General features: G+C 51.5%; 9 protein-coding genes across 9 annotated transcripts; 5 read left to right on the forward strand and 4 right to left on the reverse strand.

The window, feature by feature from the left end:
• Positions 1-61: 61 nt before the first annotated feature.
• Positions 62-1,844, forward strand: PV05_03977 (methylmalonate-semialdehyde dehydrogenase (acylating); the record flags this gene model as incomplete). The annotated part of the gene is made up of 3 exons (XM_013464664.1): positions 62-665; positions 726-1,363; positions 1,428-1,844. The coding sequence occupies 3 exons, from the start codon at positions 62-64 to the stop codon at positions 1,842-1,844; spliced, it is 1,659 nt and encodes a 552-aa protein (XP_013320118.1).
• A 445-nt stretch (positions 1,845-2,289) lies between these two features.
• On the forward strand, positions 2,290-4,033 carry PV05_03978 (uncharacterized protein; the record flags this gene model as incomplete). Its single annotated transcript, XM_013464665.1, has 3 exons — positions 2,290-2,552; positions 2,606-2,805; positions 2,859-4,033. The coding sequence occupies 3 exons, from the start codon at positions 2,290-2,292 to the stop codon at positions 4,031-4,033; spliced, it is 1,638 nt and encodes a 545-aa protein (XP_013320119.1).
• Positions 4,034-4,601: 568 nt separating this feature from the next.
• Positions 4,602-6,321, forward strand: PV05_03979 (uncharacterized protein; the record flags this gene model as incomplete). The annotated part of the gene is made up of 2 exons (XM_013464666.1): positions 4,602-4,889; positions 4,951-6,321. 2 exons carry the CDS (start codon positions 4,602-4,604, stop codon positions 6,319-6,321), a joined length of 1,659 nt encoding a protein of 552 aa, XP_013320120.1.
• A 1,240-nt stretch (positions 6,322-7,561) lies between these two features.
• PV05_03980 (uncharacterized protein) lies at positions 7,562-9,047 on the reverse strand (the record flags this gene model as incomplete). The annotated part of the gene is made up of 1 exon (XM_013464667.1): positions 7,562-9,047. The coding sequence occupies exon 1, from the start codon at positions 8,990-8,992 to the stop codon at positions 7,562-7,564; it is 1,431 nt and encodes a 476-aa protein (XP_013320121.1). The 5' UTR covers positions 8,993-9,047.
• A 1,174-nt stretch (positions 9,048-10,221) lies between these two features.
• PV05_03981 (uncharacterized protein) lies at positions 10,222-11,154 on the forward strand (the record flags this gene model as incomplete). Its single annotated transcript, XM_013464668.1, has 2 exons — positions 10,222-10,688; positions 10,761-11,154. 2 exons carry the CDS (start codon positions 10,222-10,224, stop codon positions 11,152-11,154), a joined length of 861 nt encoding a protein of 286 aa, XP_013320122.1.
• A 716-nt stretch (positions 11,155-11,870) lies between these two features.
• PV05_03982 (uncharacterized protein) lies at positions 11,871-15,366 on the reverse strand. The gene is made up of 2 exons (XM_013464669.1): positions 14,999-15,366; positions 11,871-14,841 (listed from the first exon to the last, which is right to left on the reverse strand). The coding sequence occupies exons 1-2, from the start codon at positions 15,109-15,111 to the stop codon at positions 12,909-12,911; spliced, it is 2,046 nt and encodes a 681-aa protein (XP_013320123.1). The 5' UTR covers positions 15,112-15,366; the 3' UTR covers positions 11,871-12,908.
• Positions 15,367-16,416: 1,050 nt separating this feature from the next.
• PV05_03983 (uncharacterized protein) lies at positions 16,417-18,933 on the forward strand. Its single transcript, XM_013464670.1, has one exon. The coding sequence runs from the start codon at positions 16,747-16,749 to the stop codon at positions 17,869-17,871; it is 1,125 nt and encodes a 374-aa protein (XP_013320124.1). The 5' UTR covers positions 16,417-16,746; the 3' UTR covers positions 17,872-18,933.
• PV05_03984 (uncharacterized protein) lies at positions 18,000-19,097 on the reverse strand (the record flags this gene model as incomplete). The annotated part of the gene is made up of 1 exon (XM_013464671.1): positions 18,000-19,097. The coding sequence occupies one exon, from the start codon at positions 19,095-19,097 to the stop codon at positions 18,000-18,002; it is 1,098 nt and encodes a 365-aa protein (XP_013320125.1).
• A 15-nt stretch (positions 19,098-19,112) lies between these two features.
• PV05_03985 (uncharacterized protein) lies at positions 19,113-21,167 on the reverse strand (the record flags this gene model as incomplete). The annotated part of the gene is made up of 1 exon (XM_013464672.1): positions 19,113-21,167. One exon carries the CDS (start codon positions 21,165-21,167, stop codon positions 19,113-19,115), a length of 2,055 nt encoding a protein of 684 aa, XP_013320126.1.
• Positions 21,168-21,290: the final 123 nt, after the last annotated feature.

The following is a 21,290-nucleotide window of genomic DNA, read 5'->3' on the forward strand; positions in this document are numbered from 1 at the left end:
AGCTAGGTCCGAGTCTGCAAAAGATCGAAAACGTCCACTTTATCACCGTAGAGAGGCGACCATGAGTGTCACCAGTCGGGGGTTTTCCACGTGGCGCCTGTGCCTGAAGTCTACGGCCAGAGTACGACGATTGTCAGTCAAAGCTGATGGATATCGCGGCCAACGGGGGTACTCTCTCCTGTCAGAGCCTTATCAACAGTCTCATCAGAAACTCCAGCAGCCAGGGGAAACTCGCAACTTCATTGATAACGAGTTTCGAAAATCCCAAGCCCATGTATGGGCAGATCTCAAAGATCCAGCAACTGGGCACCTTGTTACACGCGTGCCACTGAGCACAGACGACGAACTTGAAGCCGCAGTTGAGAGCGCCCAAAGGGCTTTCGAGACGTGGAAAGACCTGGGCATTCTCAGAAGACAGCAGATCATGTTCCGCTTTGTCAGCCTCATTAGGGAACACTGGGACAGGCTGGCAGCCAACATTACGTTGGAGCAAGGCAAGACCCTGGCAGATGCTCGTGGCGACGTCCTCAGGGGCCTGCAAGTGGCCGAGACCGCATGTGGCATTACAACTCAACTGACTGGTGAGGTGTTGGAGGTTTCGCAGGATATGGAGACAAGGAGTTATCGGGAACCCCTTGGTGTTGTTGCAGCAATTTGCCCTTTCAGTAAGTCTCATGAACCGGCTCGCTTTGAGATCTTCCCGAAGGCGAACTTATGCTGTGCAGATTTCCCAGCCATGATCCCTCTCTGGTGTATCCCCATCGCAACCATAACAGGCAACACTATCGTCGTCAAACCATCGGAGCGGGATCCTGGGGCGGCTATGATCCTAGCAGAGATCGCTAAGGAAGCTGGATTTCCTGACGGCGTAATCAACATCATTCATGGCACCAAGAGAGCAGTCGATTTCATTATTCGTGAGCCTCGAATCAAGGCTATTAGCTTCGTCGGTGGAACGGCTACTGGCGAATACATCTTCGCCGAAGGCTCGGCTCAAGGCAAGCGAGTTCAAGCAAATCTAGGGGCCAAAAATCATGCTATCATCATGCCCGACAGTAACAGGAACCAAGCTCTCAATGCTGTTCTTGGAGCTGCTTTCGGGGCCGCCGGCCAGCGTTGCATGGCACTCAGTACCCTGGTTACCCTACCGGAGACCCAGTCCTGGATACCGGAACTGGTCACTCGGGCAAGAGCACTGAGAGCAGGGCCGGGCTTTGACCCCGACTCTGACCTGGGGCCGGTCATTTCACCTGAAAGCAAAGCCAGAATCAACGGTCTCATTGCCAGTGCAGAGGAAGAAGGCGCCCAAATTCTACTCGACGGTCGAGATTTTAGTCCAGAAGGCTATGCGGATGGCAATTGGGTAAGTTTTGACGCTCTTTACCATTTACTAAGTCTAGGAAGCAGACTTACTAAATTTCTATCAGATTGGGCCTACCATCATCGCAGGAGTCAAGCCTCACATGAAGTGTTACCGAGAGGAGATTTTTGGCCCGGTATTGATATGTGTCGAGGCTCACGATATCGACGATGCTATCTCACTCATCAACAAAAACGAGTATGGAAATGGCGTGTCGATCTTCACGTCTTCGGGAAGCAACGCTTCGTATTTCCAGAAAAAGATCGAGGCCGGACAAGTGGGTGTCAACGTCCCAATTCCGGTGCCGCTGCCCATGTTCAGTTTCACCGGAAATAAGCGCAGCGTGGCTGGAGGAGGTGTGGGCACCTTCTACGGGAAGCCGGGGTTGGCTTTCTATACTCAGACAAAGACGGTGACGAGTCTGTGGAAGAGGGTAGACACTACAGGAACCAAGGCACAAGTCGCAATGCCAGTACAGCATTGAGGGGGAATATGAACCGAATAGACCCTTTACAGTAATCCAATCGTGTTCGCATTTCAGAAGCAATCAAACAGGAAGGCGAACCCGAACGCCACCCGGAGACATGTTCGCTTATCACTGCGCTTCTCACGCGCTTGTTACGAGTGGCTTTGTCAGAAAAGCTTGGACTAGGAAGAGTATGACTGTTGCAGGGAATCGTTTCCTCGGGATACCCTGACATACTACTACGGTCTGATGGGTAAATCGTGTAATGAAACTGGCTTAAACGGGGTGTAAAACAGCTGCCGCTTGAATCCTCGAAGCAGCAGTTGACGCGGCATTGAACAGGAGGCCCTCCTGCCACACAGTTTGTTCTCGCTGCTGTTTGTCGTCGAATGGCACCTTAGCGCCAAATTACACGATTTACCCAGGAGACTATAGTAGTACTAGTATCCTACGGCAAAGCAATATGGTGGCAGTCGTCTCATCTAGTGTTGAATTGCATCTTTCGACCCCGAATGCTCAGCGGTGCCCAAAAGCCTTCTATTTCAGACCAACTCCTGGCCAGTACTCGCAACCAGTTCTATCAATATTGAACGGCGCAATGGACGCGTTGTTCCAAGAAATCACGACACCCAATGGGCACACATATCAACAACCTCTCGGCCTTTTCATCAACAATGACTTTGTACAGGCATCTGTCGGCCAGACGATTACTAGCGTGGACCCAGCGTTCGTATTTTCCTCCCCTGGCTGACATTATAGTAATACTCAATTGTCGGCAGAACCGAAGAAAAGATAGCCACCGTGCAGGCAGCCTCGGCCGAGGATGTAGGCAAAGCGGTTGAAGCTGCTCAACGGGCGTTGAGGGACTCGTCGTGGAAGCTTCTCCCAGGAACAGGTCGGGGACGGCTGATGGCCAAGTTAGCGGACCTGATAGAGGAGCGTAAGGAGCTCCTGGCCTCTATTGATGCCTGGGACAATGGTCAGTCTTGAAGCCTCGGAACGGTCTCAGCTCTTGTTGACGTGGATGACAAGGCAAACCCTACACAGTAGCCTTGAACGAAGATTTGCCCGAAACCTTCAACACCATCCGGTATTATGCTGGCTGGTGCGACAAGATGTCGGGCCAGACCATTGAGACAGCGCCCAGCAAACTTGCCTACACTCTTCGACAACCGATCGGAGTTGTCGGCCAGATCATCCCTTGGAACTATCCACTGTCTATGGCGGCCTGGAAACTCGGACCTGCCCTTGCGTGTGGAAACACCGTGGTGCTCAAAGCCGCCGAGCAGACTCCCCTCAGCATCCTCGTGCTTGGTCAACTCGTCAAGGAAGCAGGCTTTCCTCCAGGTGTGGTCAACTTCGTAAATGGCTACGGAGCGGAGGCTGGTTCGGCGTTAGTCCAGCATCCTCTTGTCGACATGGTGGCCTTTACAGGGTCGACGGGTACAGCGAAGCAGATTATGACCATGGCAGCCAAAACTCTAAAGAACATCACCCTGGAGACCGGGGGCAAGAGTCCTCTGATTGTGTTTTCCGACGCCGACCTCCAACAGGCGGTCAAATGGTCGCATCTGGGCATTATGTCGAACCAAGGACAAATCTGTACGGCCACCTCGCGAATCTTTGTGGAGCACGACATCTATGACAAGTTCCTGACCAAATTTAAGGATACGGTCAACGACATCTCCAAGATCGGCAGTCAATGGGACGAGACGACGTACCAGGGCCCACAGGTATCTAAAGCGCAGTACGATCGAATTCTCTCGTATGTCCAGGCGGGCAAAGACGAAGGGGCGACTTTGCTGATGGGGGGAGAACCTCGCCCTATTGATAACAAGGGATACTTTATCTCGCCCACGGTTTTCGCCGACGTAAAGGACTCTATGCGGATCTACCGTGAAGAGATCTTCGGTCCTTTTGTCGTTATCTCCACCTTCCAGACCGAAGAGGAGGCTATTTCTCGCGCAAACGACTCTACCTACGGCCTGGGAGCCGCAGTCTTCACCGAGAATCTAAGAAGGGCTCACAGAGTGGCGGCCGAGATCGAGGCTGGTATGGTCTGGGTCAACAGTAGTCAAGATTGCGACTTCCGGGTACCATTTGGCGGCGTCAAACAAAGCGGCATTGGCCGAGAACTTGGTGAGGCTGGCTTGATGGCTTATTCTCAAATCAAAGCCATCCATGTCAATATGGGCAGTGGGCCATAGTGGTGCGAGATACCGCAGCAGTATCCGTAGTAGAAGGAAAGATACTCCTGCTTGCTGGTCCGTGGCTTTTTCTGACGTCGGCAGGTCTATCTCACGGAAAAGTAATCTGTCGTACACGTGCATTTTCTGCACTGATCCTATCTTGCCATAGACCGACAAAATAACCGATCAGGCTCTTCCAGATAACCATCAACATTGTTGTGGCATGCGCCGTTGATGATAGGGCCTTTTGCAAACCGGAGAGCGTGGAAAGTCAAAATAGCGCGGAGATCCCCAAGAAGAAGGCGATTCCGGCAACCCTGGCATATGCGAGGGTGCATCGTGGGACTCCCTGCTTAGTCTGGGGTACTACTCTCAACAACCCTGACTTCTAGCTTTGGTAGGGGAGTCGTATATGCAGGCCAATTGGACAATTGGACAATTCATGACATCTGGTAGAGACTCTGAAGTTCTATATAATGGCCGCAGTCCTCTCTGCAATGGGTCAGCACAGCACGGTGCCTTTTTCTCACTACCCAGACCAAAAGACATCTCGGTTTTTGTATAGCAGTCCTTCCAACCACCCCTCATGGCCGAATACACCAGCGACAAAATGACCAAAGAAGAAGCAGCAGGTGCAGACACGGAAATGGCTCTCACTCCCGTAGAGACCTATGCTGTGGGCATCAATTACCCTGAAAATCTCGTTCCGACCGGGACGAAGCGTGGGCTCAAGTCCCGACATGCTCAAATGATTGCCCTCGGTGGCACTATTGGCACTGGCCTGTTTGTTGGGTCTGGCCAGGCTCTACGTATCGGCGGCGCTGCCTTCTTTTTCTTCGGCTACTGCCTGATCACGATTATGGTCTTTGGCATTGTGAGATCCCGTCTTAACGCGTGGTTACCTTCGATATCGGTGACTGACTCCCCCTCTCCAGGTCACTGCCACCACCGAGATGAGCTCGTACCTGCCCGTCGTGGGTTCCTCGGTGTCGTACTTCGGCTCTCGATTTTTCTCTCCCAGCTTAGGTTTCGCTTTGGGCTGGATGTATTGGTATATCTTCACCATCACCGTGCCGGCCGAGATCACGGCGGCCAGTGTCGTCGTGCAATACTGGAATCCACCCGTCAACGTGGCAGTCTGGATCACCATCTTTATGATCGTCATCATCGGGCTCAACTGCTTCCCGGTCAAAGTGTACGGTGAATCGGAATTCTGGTTCGCCTCCCTCAAAGTGTTCGGCATCATAGGACTCTTGATCATGGCTCTCGTCTTGATCTTTGGTGGCGGGCCCAACCACCAGCTTCTCGGATTTCACTACTGGAAGCACCCTGGAGCTGTCAACGAGTATCTGGTCAGTGGTTCCTCGGGCCGCTTGTGTGCATTTGTCGGCACCGTGACCTTCTCGGTCTTCGCGTTCGCCTTTGCCCCCGAGCTTCTGGTGCAGACGGGAGGAGAGATGGAGTCGCCTCGGATCAATCTGCCCAAGGCTGGCAAGCGATACTTCTACCGCCTGGTGACCTTCTACGTCCTCGGAGCTCTCGCGATCAGTATGATCATCTCCAGTGACGACAAGAAACTCCTCGGCGGAGGATCGGGTGCTGGAGCATCGCCATGGGCCATTGCGGCCAAGAACGCCGGCATCACAGGCCTCGACTCTGTCATCAACGCCGTTATTCTGACCTCGGCCTGGTCGGCAGGGAATTCGTACCTCTTCTTGGCTAGCCGTGCACTCTTCTCCATGGCACAGGTCGGTAGTGCTCCTCGCATCTTCCTGAAGTGCACCAAGTCCGGCATACCTTGGGTAGCCACTGCCACCAGCGCGCTGTTCTGTCTCCTGGCGTACCTCAACGTCTCCGACTCCGGGGCGACCGTGTTCAACTGGTTTGTCAACCTCATCAACACTGGTGCCTACCAGAGCTGGCTTGCCATCTGCATCATCTACATCCAATTCCGTAAGGCCACCTTCGCCCAGAACGTCACGGATCTCCCGTACCGTTCGCGGTTCCAGCCCTACATGTCCTACATTTCTGGGGCGTTCTTTTTCTTGCTCCTACTGATCTCCGGATTTGCCAATTTCGTCAATGGGGGCTGGAACACGTCGAATTTCTTGACCTCGTATATTGGCATCCCCATCTTCCTTGTATTCTATGTGGGACATAAGTGCATCGCTGGAAGAAATGATCCTTGGGTCATTCCTGCGGACCAAGTCGACCTGATCAGTGGGCTGGACGAGGTCATTGCACGCGAGCAGCCCCGCCAACCAAAGGAGCTCTGGTGGCAGAGGGTGCAGGCTCTGTGGTCGTGAGCTGGACAGATCAGGTACCATACGGTGCTCAGTATCCAAGGTGTCCAGACTGCAATGTTGACATATCCGTAGACGGCGCAACTTAGGGTTACGGCTGGCAACGGGAGATGTGAGGCGCAAGAGCTTTTCACAATCCCACCCAGATTTCGTAAACGAATGAGACACTCTATGAGAAATCGTCGGATGATTGGTCACGGCTCTGGTCATGGAGTGCCAAAGATGCTGTTGTGCTGACTTAAATCCCTTGCTCGCCCTAAGTCGGCGACCTCCAGAACCCCTCCACATTGGCCATTTTGGTTGCATGTGCATATTTTCTGCGCCGACACACCGACTCGAGATCCTGGAGTATAACCTTGCTTGTTGGTTACCCTGGTTCTTCCTGGTCTGAAGCGGTTCCACCCGTGTGCGACATATTGGCCACCTGCGTACCCGGTCCTTGTTGAGAAGTGCTTCTCGTCCGCTCTGCACATCCACGTGTGTCTGGCGCTCTACGCGGACCAACGATGGTTACCGTCTTGTTATTCAAGTATGTGCCAACGACGCAATTATTTTCCCTACTTTCCCCTCCGGTTATCGCTGCAAATCTAAGTGAATGTAATGTAGGAGCCTTCCCCCGTCTCAACTCGAGGCTCTAACCGGCTCGTGGTGTCGAACTAATAGGTACATGAGGTTGCACAATAAGCCCACACCCAGAAGCCCGATCGAACTAGTTCGCCGGCCCCTAGATTTCCCCTTTTCACCTACAATGTCCAATCGCTTGTAATCCTCCGCACGACTTGGAAAGCGTCAATCTTGTCCATAATGTACTGCAACTTTGAGACTTTAGCCCTGTCTACGCGACTAGGCCTCTTGGTGACCGTTGCAGGGCACGAAGGACCAAATCCGAGCCTTGATATCGCTAGAACCCGTAGCGAACAGATCTCCTGTAGGGGAAGGTGCCATCGAGATAATGGAGCCCTTATATGTGCCTGGAGCATCATTTGCGCGTTGCCAGCCTGAGGATCCCAGAACTGGACATTGCGGTCTTTGGAACCTGACATGAGCCAGTCAGCGCTGGGGGTCAAACAAACAGAAAGCACACGACCACTGACTTTTTGTACCCCCTAAGGCATGCCGATGCGGTGTCTCCCTTAGCCTTTCTGGCTTCGACTATAGGAATACTGTGACAACTTTGGGAATGTAAGCCTTGAGACACAAATAATTCAGCATCTGTGAATTTCTCTTATAGCTGGCATCATATTCAAGTAAAGTCGATGACCTCTATAAACGAATATTCGGTCTTGGTAGACCTATTTTGCCCATTGGTACCGGTAATGAACAGAGGTGCAGGAGCAAATGCCAACTCTACGATGCAGCTCTTCTCTCCAAACTTGACTCCGAGAATCTTCAGACGCCTTTGCTGACCAGTCCTGTCTTGAATAGGGTCAAACTGCTTCTTGCGCTCGATAATACGGTTCGCCAGATCAGAAGCCCATTTGCTGTCCCAGATGCCTTCTCTTCGATTGGAGCAACGCAAAAGTCGGAGGGCCTCGTCTCGAATTTCAGGTTTATTGCTTTTGATGGATACCAAGACCAGAACAGGGATCACCCCCATGCTCATGGAGAACGTTGGTACTGTGGGAGGCTTGGACAAAGCTAATGCAGTCCCACAGAGTCTGGCACCAAGCACACCTGTATCATGCGGACCTAACCGACCAGAGCTGCCTTGAAGCTGTAGGAAGACTTCTGCAAGCTTTAATGCCCCTGCCAGCTCGGAGTTGAAAGTGTCGAAAACATCTTCCTCACGCAGCAGGGCCTCTAGGAGAACCTTCAGGATGGATTGGTATATTTTCAGAATCAGGAATGCCTGGTACCGAGTGCCGCTGTTTATGTCAGCACGAGACTCGATGTTGTTCACCGCTATGCTCCAACTTTCAACCCGCTGGCGGAGCATACAGAACTTGGGGATCGTAGACATGTTCACCGTTCCGGACGAAAGCCTCTGCGCCTCGTAAATTGGCTCATGGTCGTTCAAGAAGGCCATGACTTCATTGAGAAGAATCTCGAGCCAAGTCTGAGCTTCCTCGACAGATTCGAGCTGTTGAGGGACAGGTCCAAACTTCTGGTGCAGGTTCTGGAAGACTTCGGAAGTGCTTGAATCCCCCAATCTCATGATCTGGTTTTGTAGCGCGGTGAACGTCCTGTCCAGCATTTCCAGGTCGACCGAACGAGTTTTCTGACCACTGTGGGCTTCCTGTCGAACCTGCTCGGCAATCTTCATGCCAGATCGTGCGTGTTGTAAACATTTGGAAAAATTACCACGAAGGCTCTCTATCGCACAGAACATAATACAGGTAAGAAGAACCCCAACCCATGACGACTCGGAGTCCGTGACGCGGACAATTTGTCGGATGGCGATATTGTAGTGATGCATAGCGTGTTGATGCGAGGAAGGGTGGCCTTTTTCTGGTAGACAGAATTTTTCGTGCATAATGCTCAGGGCAAGGAGGGCATGCTTCACAGCCGGAAATTCCTGTGCCAATCGGAGTATTGTAGATGACCAGAATGGTGAATTAAAGGGTCCCATTACATCTCGAGATGTGCGGTGTTGGAAGTGCTCCCAGGCTCGTAGATCGTTGTGGCTGAGAACTGGAAACGGCGCCGGCGGATTTCGAGTGGCATATATGATCATCTTGAATGGGTTTTCTTGGACTTTACCCTCATCCCAAAGACAAATACGATTCGATTTCGTACACTTCTGACATCGTGGCGCGCATTCGTCGCACTTGACTCGGCGCTGTTTGCCTGGAGGGCATGGGTCAGAATTTCTCCCAATGCAGACAGTCTTGTTGAGGTGTAGAGAATAGGGAGAGTAACTAAGAACGCGCTTTAATGAAACAATAGAAGATCACTATGAGATCCATTCCAGAGCCTGGCGCTTAAATTTGTACTTACTAGGGGGTTGTTAGTCGTTGTCGTAAAGATAAGGACGGAAAATTGCGAAGGATCTCAGCCCAGGGAGGACTCGTTCGTCCAGTCCGGACCAGACAAGGCTAAGGGTTTTCTGAACTACTCACCAAGTTCGACATCCGGAATGGGACCGAGACATTTGAACCCGAAGCTGCTTCTCGCCTCGAACGAAAGACATATATTATTGAAGACCAATTGTACACTTTCAAGTAGAGCTTCGGCAATTACCTCATATTTTGCACTCCACGATGCCAGGAAGGGCTTTCCTGTCCAGAAAAATAGACCTCTTCAGATAGTTTGGGCAGCCAGCTAATTGAGAGGCAGTAAAGTACACAAAAGGCGATTTGGCGCGAAAGAAAACGGAAAGATATCGTCCCGAATTCGAGGCTCGAGGTCAGGCCTTGTGTTGCCAACCATGAAACCACACAACAACCACCCAGAGCCATATTGGCACGCCTGAAGAAAGCCAGTCTTACAAGGCCGGAGAAGTGACTGCCAATGACACTGAGCCACAAATTGGGGGCCATCAGGACTGGGCGGCCTGTGGTATGCGTCATCGGCAGTCGCCTGCTAAGTCACTCAAGGACTTGGTCGGTGTCCCACTACTCAGAGTGCTAGGAGCAGAGAGGCTAGCGTTCGCGAAAGATTCTGTGATTGGCCAACGACACTATATCAAGGAGGAATCTTGAGCGACAACAGCTTCATTATTTTCTCTACGATATTTCACAGCCTCTAAAGCTCGTGAACGCTAGCCAAGAATCGTAGTATTAAGGTAGGTCAATCTATTCTGCGGCCTCTACCATTGTGCACTGCCTCCTTCCGACCGAGTATATATGTCCTTGAAACTGCCAGCATTAGACGACTTGTCTCTTGTCCATCTACACATCTGCATTGAAGTACACCATATCTATCAAGTTTCTCACTCAGTCTCGTTATCCTCTTCATCTCAAAATGCCCGAGTGTGTCATCCTGCCACAGCCAGACCGGTTATGGGAGTATTGCCCATCGTACGGCGCGGCCATCACGTTCCTTACCATCTACTCGTGTACGACACTTGTACATTTCATCCAAACCATTGTGTATCGAAAGCCATTTGTCATGGTTCTTATCATGGGTGGCATCTGGGAGCTGGTCGGGTTCACCTTGCGCGTCTGTTCAATCCTCGAGCCCGACAATGGCGGGTTCTACAGTAACATGGGAATTCTGGTTCTGCTGGCTCCGCTATGGATCAACGCCTTTGTCTACATGGCACTGGGACGATTGGTCCATTTCGCGCTGGTACATGACACCGTCATGCGCATCCGAGCTCGACGCTTGACCTTCATGTTCGTCACCTTCGACATCACCGCGTTCATCATGCAGGCATCAGGAGGGATCATGGCCGCCAAAAGTGGAGCTGCTTCGACCAAGAGGACGGGGTACAACATCTATACCGCGGGAGTTGGCATTCAGATGGGTTTTATCGTTTGGTTTGTCGCCTTAGCCGTCAGGTTCCATTACAAGCTCTGCAAGCCTGTCATGTACGACCTGTTCGATGAGACCAAGCAATCGCTCGCCTCCATCAAGCGGATACTCTTTGGGCTGTACACCGTCCTCACGCTAATTCTGTGCCGCAACTCGTGGCGCCTTGCGGAATATGCAACGGGCGTGGACTCGTCCCTCCGGCTCAACGAATGGTGGTTCTATGTGTTCGATGCCCTTCCCATGGCTGGAGCAATGGTGCTGCTGAATATCTGCAATCCAGCACAGGTGTTGACCGGGCCTCGCGCAGACTTCTCAGAGGAGAAGAAGACTCGAAAGCTTGCAAAGAAAGAGCAGAAGATGGCCAAGCAAGACCAAAGACAAACTGCCCTGTATGGACGTCTCCCAACGGCAGACCTCTGAGCAGGTTTTCGGAATGCCCGTCAAGAGTCAAACAAAGATTTTTGTGATCAGCGACAGGACAAAATGGCACAACCTTGAGCTGGGCAATGTGATCAGAGGACGAGGATTGTTTTAGTAAAGGAGATATATAGAGTCGTAATATGGCGTCTTTTCACACTTTTCGTCCTTGGTATGATGTTAGCCAAAACTACAGGAGTTCACGTTTCATTTCAAAAGCTAAGCTGCGGCAAGAAATTATCACCGTAGAGAATTACGTAGGTAAAACTTGTCCGAGGCGATATAAGACTACGCTACGAGGATCAAGCCACGGCGCCGTGTAGGAGCCTTCTAAAATTGGGCACGACAAGACCGCGAAAAGCGAGTTCTTGGGCCTACCGACGATGTTTACCTAGTCACAACGTTGAGCCTCGATATTTATTATACTGAGAGAGCGTTCTCTTAGTAGCTTTTAAGGAAGAAAAGATTCAAATCACTTAGACTACCCACTAGATGAGTGAATGATGGTGAGATCTCAAAAAAAAACTGTTAAGTCTTACGATAGCTATCAAGAATTCCTAAACAATTTACTATCTATAATACAGGAATCCTCAGATTCTCCGGATAAGTATTATCGAGTAGAATACCAGAACTACCTTGTCTTTCAAGACTGAGACACAATTCTATTTATAATATAGCTGATATTCTCAAGCCCTGCTTCACCTCATCGCTATGTCTCAACCATATTGGAGGCTCAAATAAGTAGCGACTCCGACTTCCACACGGCCTGAGGTACTAATACTTGCGAATATACATAGGAATGCCCGTCATAATCACAATCCCTGCCCTAATCGTGGTTCTGCGACTGAGTTGTTGCAGTATTTCTCTCATACCAACACGTAGATCGATTAAGACAGTGTTACGCCTCAGCTGGCCGTTCACCCATGTAGACAATTCCAGCTTCAGAGAGTCCTTGACGAAAGCTACCAACGCAATCGCAGGTCGTATTGGGGCGAATTTGTCAAATGACTTGGCGAAGCCATGCTGTCCAACCCATCTCTCAAGGTGATAAGCAGACTGGTCCATTAAAAATATAAGTAAGATAGCGTATTAGCATAAGACAACGATAACGGCCTTCCACCAGTAGCCATGAATCACTCGTCACGCTTTGCGCCCTTGCTACAACCAACGCTGAAGACGGGCACAGTGGCTCTGACTGTGGCAGCGCTGGCTTGTTGGAACGAAGAGCTCGATGTACAGCATATGCTGTGAGCGTTTCACCATTGTACCAAAGGGACCGCAGGCTTGGACCTTGCGATATCTTCGTCGAAGAGTGTTGCCATTTATCGACAGTCCAACTGGCTTGCTGCGTTGAACTAGAACTGCTGTTTCTCGACCATGTAGAACAAGGGGAGTCTGTGACTTTGCCTCGGGGATACCATAGGGAAGAATGAAATAACAATTGAAATCCATATGTCCCGTCCCTGACCGAGGCATCTCCACGTCATCATCAAGGGGTTTTGATCCTTCCACCTCTTGGGCCCTCAGTCAGTATCCCATCGTGACAAGTCATTGCCCCTGTCTCAACTTGACCAGATCCGTCGAAGCCCGTAATGAATAGGTTCTCGAGGAGGGATGTAATGAAGGCGAGTGATGTGGGAAGTTGAACGTGAAATACAGAAAATTGGCAGCACTTGTCTGCTGATAGACCAAGTCCATGCGCGTAGCCTCGTCAACGAAGCTGGGCCTGCTACGCCAATAGTAGTTCGCAATACCCATCAGTGTAGCTCAAGTCGGTGGTATTCTGGATCGAATGTACCATCCTTGAACAACTCTCCGTCCATGACACCGGGCACAAGAGTGGGGCCCACAAGCTGGTAACTTGAATCGACCTTTCGGAGCGCCACAGGCATTTTACAACCTTTCAGTGCAAAAATTGTGTCATCCACCTGAACATTGGGTCCCATACCGAGTAAGCCTCGGTCTGTATAGAAGATGTTGTTGTGGATGAGATGTCTTGCCATGCGCGTTAAAAGATATTGGCAATGTCCGTGGTTGATACCAGAAAGAGTGTCTTCCAAGGAATGCCACGGAGTTGTGATTGATGTGTCTCCCAAGAACTCCTGACAGAAGGATGCCGTAAAACCTTGGTCCACTGAAATGCGGAATTCTGGGATGCGTTTGGTCCAATCGCGATTCGAAAGGTCATTTTGCTGTCCAGAATAGCAGCACAATACTTTCAACAAAGCAGCTGCCAGTGTGAAGAACTCATTGCTCGGCACCTTGAGTCTAGGCCGATAGATGTCTGAGCTCAAGATGTTACCGTCGACCAGGACCAGGCGAAGGATCGCTTGCAGTACTGGAATTGCCACCGCGGATGCAGTACTATCATGTCGTTCCAGGGCGCATTTGGCGAATTGGGTGAAGCAGACTGCTGCGTCATGGTCAGTCGAAGGTTGTGGAAGGGGTGGCGCAAGGTCAGTAACGTTTGCCACCGGAAAGCCGGACACGTGTAAGACCTTGGGATTGCTGGGATCCACTTCAAAATATCGGTTGTTGGATGAGTCTATTTCAACGCCATCCCAACGCTCGGGATCCCATCCGAGCCACTTTTCGAAAGACCAGTCAGGCGCCCAGGACGGGAGATCGCGATCGTTGCGCAAAGCATTCCCGGCTTCTCCAAAGCAGAGTGTCAGACCCTCTTCGTTCAGCATCTCAATAGCTGTCTTTACATAGACCTCGGAAACCGGACAGGAGTAGTCTGGTTCAATGTCAAGCTTCGTCACTCCGAGAAGACCATACACCTTATCGCGTAGATCTGTTGCGCGAGTTCTGCGAGCTTGTGTGAGAGGGTAGAAGCGAGAGTCATGTCTGTCACGGAAAGAGCCGCGCCAAAAATGTCGCAGAAGGACGATGCAATCGATATACACACCAACGTGAACATTTGGAATGGAAGGATCAGTTGCCCAAATCCTGGGAACTTGAGTGTCAAACCTGTACAGATCGTCAATGTACAATGAACTGGTCCCACAAAGCAGTAGAACATGGTCGTTCAGGACCAGCTCCTGCATGATCCATGTGCGCTTCCAATATTCGCGGCGCAATAGGCTGTCGATAGCTTGCCAGACATTGGGGAAGTCAATGGTTGTCGGATGCCGCTTTATCCACTCGTCAATGTCATGCTGGCTGGAAATCTTCGGCATCTCCTTCGCAATTGCTCGGACCGCTGCGATTGCTCGAGCGCTATCTTCTGCTTCGGGACCTAGCCAAGCAATGACTGCCGAAGCATTTTGATAGATCTCCCCCATCAATTTGACCTGCCATGCTCTTTCTCTCCGGTTATTCTGGTTCATGCAAATAGCATCAGCCCAAAAATGTAGTGTAGGAGCTGGCTCCATGTTCGTCGGGTCTTCTGGAGCATGTGCGTCGCCATTGATGATAGCGATGAGGTCCGAAGACTTGGAAGGATGAGACAGGAATGCTCGTAATTGCCGAAGCATAGCAATCAGATTGACTGTGACATGTAGCTCCACTCCGTTGACCATGATCCTGTCGGTCACATCCGGGTCGCCGCAAAGGTAGGACAAAGCGTAATAAGGTGGAGCGTCGCGTAAAAAGGTCGTACGCATGGAGCAGTTGAGGGGGCTGTCGAAATCTTGTGATGGTTCAATGGAAAGCAGTCTAATCTCCTGTGCCTCCTCATTTATGTCCCTGTATAAGTCAGCAATACTCAGCGCCATTCTAAGAAGCCGGTGCAGAGACTGGAGTTGGCTCTCGGTCCGACCTGACCTGGAGTCATTGGGGCATTAATAGAGGAAATTCCAGCGAGCGTCTGAAGGTAGGCATATGCTCACGGACATTGACTTACCCGACACGATGGTCGGTTTGTAGGTCGTCATTGGACTGAGGCTCTTGCGGAAGTACAAGACTAGCCCGAAGGCGGTCAAAGAGGTCGACCACGTATCTCCTGAAGCCTTCCATGTTGAAGAAAAGCCCTACTATACCGTGAGCAGTCTTTGAGGCGTTGTCAACGGTCACAACGCTCTACAATAGAGGGGTCAATACGAAGTGCCAAGGTGCCGACACAGTGTGATTGGCGCAAATGTCCGACTCAGGGAGGAGACTTATTAGGGACGACTGCAGTTTGATGATTGCAACGTCGCTTGGGAACGTGCAGGAACGTGGTCAGGACCATCTAGGGTGAGCTGGGTGAGCTGCACAGTAGCGGGGCAGGACCAACAGACCCTGGGGGCCTGGCGCAAATGTGGCTAATCGCAGAAGTGATTAAGCCGAGCTATTTACCTTCCCTTCAGATAAGCCCCTGTGCTTTTCTACGCTCGACAACAGCGAAAACAATGCTGACAGCATAGCCGAGATGAGTTCGACGAAAAGCGATGCTGCAGTGCTGACGGTGGCGCGAGCGGTCAAAGTCGGAATTACGCTTTGTGATAACGTGAAGCAATAAATTGTCGGCCGATGTTCTGGCTGCGAAGACCAGCATCGAGATGGACGAAGATTACGGAGTAATGGACGAGGAACGGCCCAAACCCTTTGCCAAGGCTTCCCGCACGTGAGCGTAGCCGTGTGTGATTGTAGCGGCGGAAGAGATTGATTAACTAACTAATCTAAGAGGGAAAGACTGGCCGCTATATGGAGTCACTCGTAACTGAGTCCAAGGAGCGGGGAGTACTAGACTGGGCAAGTATCCCGACGCTAATACTACACATGAATCTTGTTCGCATTGCTCGAAAGTACCAGCTAAGAATTTCTACCTAGTAGGTAGGATAGGGCGAAGTAAGATTGGATGCTTCAATGTTACTAGTATTTGAGGTTATGCTAATTATTGTATTATTGTAAAGGGGTCGGCGTCGTCTTTGATAAAGAAGCTATATAAATTAGGTGGTAATGTTTGCTAGACTACCTGGCCCCGCTGGGTAAGGTATTGCTGCTCAGTACATTTGCACCTTCGGGGCATATTTCCCTTCAGGGCATATTTGAACATGCTAAGTGATACTCAGTATGCCCTCAGGGAGACCTCCCACCGGTTGAGATACTCGATCGAGACGACCTCGAGACGATTCGACAACCAAGAAAAGCCTGTCTGCGATTCTGCGGTGACGTGATGTTCAGCCTCGTGTAGTTTGTAAGCCATAATAGCCATATCAGCCAATGGAAGCCCATCTGTGCCCATACGAGGTTTCCGACGGCCCGTTTTGCTGATTAATGCGAATTCAACTACCGAAATCTCGACATTCCCACCGACCTGAACCCACCACCATCCATCATCCATCATCATCCAATTCACTCATCGACCCCAAGGCCATGCTCGGATCGGATATCCCCCCGGTTCCCAGAGCACCCATAACTACTAAATTCTACTAGTATCTAAAGACGATTTGTGAGCAACAAAGCCCTCGTTTATCTTGCTTCCATCGGCTGCCCTGTCGATCAAACGCCTATTTTTTTTTTACCTTAAAACAAATTTAAACAACTCGATAAGACCACAGGTACTGTCTCTCTCTATATATATTTCTTTCTCTCGTCCTGGCATACACCAGTCACGTAAATACCATACCCCAAGACACCAACTCACAAAACACGACCAAACAATCCAAAATGGGATCCCTGGCCCCCTCGTCATCCCGGCTCTTCGAGCCCCTTCGCATCGGCACCATGGACCTACACCACCGCCTCGTCATGGCTCCTTTGACGCGCTTCCGCGCCGAAGACGATACCCACGTGCCACTCCCCTTCGTATCGACCTACTACGCCCAACGCGCCGCCGTCCCGGGCACGCTCCTCATCACCGAAGCGACCTTCATCTCGCACCGCGCCGCCGGCTACGCCAACGTTCCGGGCATCTACTCGCGCGCCCAGATCGAGGCCTGGAAGTCCATCACCTCCGCCGTCCACGCCAAAGGTAGCTACATCTACTGCCAACTGTGGGCGCTGGGCCGCACCGCCGACGCCGCCAACGCCAAAGCCGAAGGCATCGAAATCGTCTCGTCGTCCGCCAACGCCCTCGACTCCGCACACGCCGTCCCCAAAGAAATGACCCGCGACGACATCAAGCAGTTCGTGTCCGACTACGCCCAAGCCGCCCGCAATGCCATCGAGGCCGGCTTCGACGGCGTCGAGGTCCACGGCGCAAACGGCTACCTCATCGACCAATTCACCCAGGACACCTGCAACACCCGCACCGACGAGTACGGCGGCAGCATCGAGAACCGCTCCCGCTTCGGCCTGGAGGTCACCCGCGCCGTCGTCGATGCCGTCGGTGCTGATAAGGTCGGCATTCGTCTCTCGCCATTCTCGAGCTTCCAGGGCATGAAAATGGACGACCCCATCCCCCAGTTCACCCATCTCATCAAGGGCTTGAAAGAGCTCAAGCTCGCCTACATCCATGTCGTCGAGTCGAGGGTCTCGGGCAACGCCGATATCGAATCTACGGAGAAGATCGACTTCGCGCTCGATGTCTGGGGCAAGACCAGTCCCGTCCTCGTTGCTGGTGGCTTTAGACCCGACTCGGCGAAACGTGCGGTCGACGAGGAGTACAAGGACCAGGACATCGCGATCGTGTTTGGCCGGTATTTCATTTCAACGCCTGATCTGCCGTTCAGAATTCAAAAGGGAATCGATCTCACCCCATACGACAGGGAGTCCTTCTACATTCCAAAATCCGAAAAGGGCTACACCGATTATCCTTTCAGCCCAGAGTTTGAGCAGGAAGTGAAGGCATAAATTCCCCAGAAGCTGCATAGAAAGTCAACAAATCATAGACTTCTAGACTAGCGAGCGCTATATAAGAATAGAACTACCTGAGCTGCCTGCTGTGAGGCTGAAGCATTCAGATCCCAGAATCATGCCTTTCACAGCATTGCCGGCTTGTGAGTCGATGACAAATGACCTCCTGCTTCAACAAACATCCGTTTCTCAAAGGCCAAGTCACGATCACTCAGACCACTGGCGTGCCAATCGTCCTTGAGCCTCGTCTTCTCCAAGTCTTCAGCCAATACCTGCTCCACAATATCCTTGACCATGGCAGGCTGCCGATAATCATAGCCCAGGAAAGCGGACATTTTGCGTATCTCCAATGCCTCACGGCCGGTGCTCGGGTCGCGTAAGATAATGTCTCGTGGTCGTTTCTTGTCCTTGTCCTTTCCTTTTGGCTTTATGTTCTCAGCAGCGGCTTTTTCGTCTGGCCCATCAACATGGCCTGCATGGTCCATGGCGGGTGAGGTACGCTCGTCGACACCTGAGACGGGCAGATCGGGTGGCTGCAGCAATGGATTTCTCATGTCGTTCATGCTGTCCGCCCGGGACAAGCCTGGTACAGGCGTAGCGGATCCCTTGCGGGGCATGTTGATGGCCAGTGATGGTACGATATTTTGGTCCTCATGTTGATGCTGACTGATTTGCGATGATGCCTGGGCGAGGAGCGGCGACACATTGAGGTTTACATCTCCATCAACGGTTGGGGTGGCGGCAGCATCCTCGTCGTCTTCATCAAAGGTACTTGCAGAGTCGATGTCGGAGATGGGGTCTTCTTCGTCAAAGTATGTCGTATCCTCCCAATCCTTTACATTGGGTGGATAAGGCGCACGTCGAAGATGGATTGTGTTCCAGTCGATGTCTTTGAGGAATGGATGGCGCTTGATATCTTCTGCATCACCCGCATGCACAAAGTAGCCTTCATAATGTGGACTCTTCTTATCGGCACTGACTTTGACCACTCTACCTCCAATAATCTTTCTTTCGTAGTCATTGACCTGGTACTGCCTGCTACAAAGTCTTCTCTCTTTCTCGACGAGTAGTTGCATCATCAGGTCTATGGCCTCGATGCTCGGCTCCACGGGAGCTGCTCCCTCTGGGAACGTCAGGGTCTTTCTGTGATGAAGGATCTTGAGCTTGGTTTGCTGGCGGTCGTCACAGGCGAACGGGGTGAAGCCGTAGAGACATTCAAACATGATGATGCCAAGGCTCTACCAGTCGCATCGTCCATCATACATCTCGCCTCGAATGACCTCCGGGGCCATGTACTGCGATGTCCCAACGACAGATCGTGCGAGGCGTCGACATTGAGCACGGTTTCGCCAATCCAGGATTGGCTCGCCAACAGATGGTTCGTCTTTGGATTCGGATTTGTTATGGTTCCCAGTCTTCCGTAAAGGGTGCGTTGCATTGTCTGCGCACTGTTCGAGTTGCCTTTCCTGTTTATCTTGCTCATCGCCTTCGATATCAATCCCTAGTTGTTCGAGCAGGGAGTTACGACTCTTTTGATAGAACTTCTGGTCATGGCACCAGTCTCCATCGAAAGCAAGGCCAAAATCGGATATTTTCAGATGGCCATCGACAGCAATGAGGAAATTGTCCGGCTTCACGTCACGATGTATCCATCCCATGCGGTGAGCCTCCTCGACGCACAAAATCATTTCTGCAATGTACCATTTGGTGGCCTCTTCGCTGAGAATGTTCTTTCGAATGAGGAGTCCGAGAAAGTCGCCTCCAATACAATACTCCATAACAAGATATAAGTGCTTCTGATCCTGGAAGGCGGCAATCAACGGAATGATCCACCTGGATCCTTCTGCTGCAGCAAGGAAGTCTCGTTCGGCTCGCAGATGTCCCTCTTGGGCGTTCCGAATCATCTCGGACTTGCGGATGACTTTCATGGCGAACACTTCTTTCTTCCCCTTGGCTAGATCTCGTCTCCTGTTGGGGAGCGGACCAGGCCATCGTGCAGGCGAGGACTTCAGACTGGCTCGTGACTGCTTGCATTCTGGCCGCTTCTCGGTGGCGCTGATCTCGGCGTCACCTCTTGCGTTCTCCGCCTTCCCTTTCACGAGACGAACAACCCCGAAACTGCCTTTGCCGAGAACACTGATGACTTCAAACCCACCAATATGGATCCCTTCGCTCGCTCTTGCAAGATTTGTGGTATTCTTGAGTACTCGAGTCTGTCGGAGATGCTCGCTTTCTGCACGTTCCCATGCCTTTCTAGCTCGATGCTGACTGCCAGCAGGAAAATGGTGTTCTCTGAGCTTGGTCTCCAATTCTCGACACCGGATTGCCCTTGAAGGGGTTTCATTGAGTAAAGAGTTGAAGTGCAGCTCGAAGAAGAGTTTCGCAGCTGCGGCAGCCTCGACTGTTTTGATAGTGAGGGACGGTGTGACAGTAGACTCAGGAATGGGTGTCAGAAGCCTGGACTCTACCAAATAGGTTTGACGGTCCATGTCAAAAGGATTCATGCTCTCTCTGCGGGCAATGGATGTCGGGGTGACAGGCACGGACGTGAGTGGAGTTGATGAGGCCTGTTCGGCCGGTGAGGCCCAGCCACTGTTGAGGGTAGAAGGTGTCGACGACTGTAGAGCTGATACTACCTCCACTGCTTCTTGCACTAGAGCTTGAACACTTGGTCGAGACCGCAATTCTGACCGTTTCACGACGGTTGGATTGCCAAACGTCTGATGGAACTTTTGTGTTATGAGGCGTTGTAGGCCTGGGACTGATTGACTGCGTCGAACGCCGCGGCGGCCATGGTTGACAACCCATTCAGCTGCTTCCATCATGTGCTCGTCCGTCTCTTGTGGTACAGGACTCATCGGGGCACTCTTGACGGTTGAGGAGGGGATGTCATTGGCATTTACATCAGGAATGTCGTTCATGCCGGTCAACCGAATGGTCAAGGGATGGTATAGGGTGGTAGCATCGGAGTCATTCTGGAGGATGTAGCCCAGCTGAGAGCCTTGAGTTGAGGCGAAAACAGTCTGATGTGGTAGATTGGTATCATTGGTTCTTCCTCCTAGACCTAATATCGTCTTGATGCTGGAAACGCCTCTCTTGAGTTGAGTCTTGACGCTGGCCTTAGATCGACCAGTGCTGGTAGACTCCATCGACCGGGAACTGGTGCCATCGTAGAGGAGATGATTGAGCTTGGGCAGTTTAGACGGTCGTGGACTCGGCTCTCTTCTTGTCGGAGACCGCTTGGCTGTAGAGGATTGACGTCGCTTCCGACTAACGGCGTTGACGAAAGGCATGCTGCTTGCACCGAGAAAGTAGTCCTGGGATGATGACCGCTTCCTGCGCTATGCATAAAGAGCATAACAATGTTGATGTAAGTGAGGCAAAAGCCAAAAGAGAAGAATGAGAAGAGTGTAAGA

This window comes from Exophiala xenobiotica, assembly GCF_000835505.1.
Source record: "Exophiala xenobiotica strain CBS 118157 unplaced genomic scaffold supercont1.2, whole genome shotgun sequence".
In the NCBI taxonomy this organism is placed as follows: domain Eukaryota; kingdom Fungi; phylum Ascomycota; class Eurotiomycetes; order Chaetothyriales; family Herpotrichiellaceae; genus Exophiala; species Exophiala xenobiotica.

Bases quoted from the DNA above. Each gene is read 5' to 3' on its own strand.
- PV05_03982 (XM_013464669.1), bottom strand. From the start codon at position 15,111: ATGGAAGGCTTCAGGAGATACGTGGTCGACCTCTTTGACCGCCTTCGG. The intron at 14,842-14,998 runs GTAAGTCAATGT...TGACTTATACAG, and splicing joins CAAACCGACCATCGTGTCGG to GGACATAAATGAGGAGGCAC.
- PV05_03983 (XM_013464670.1), top strand. From the start codon at position 16,747: ATGGGATCCCTGGCCCCCTCGTCATCCCGGCTCTTCGAGCCCCTTCGC.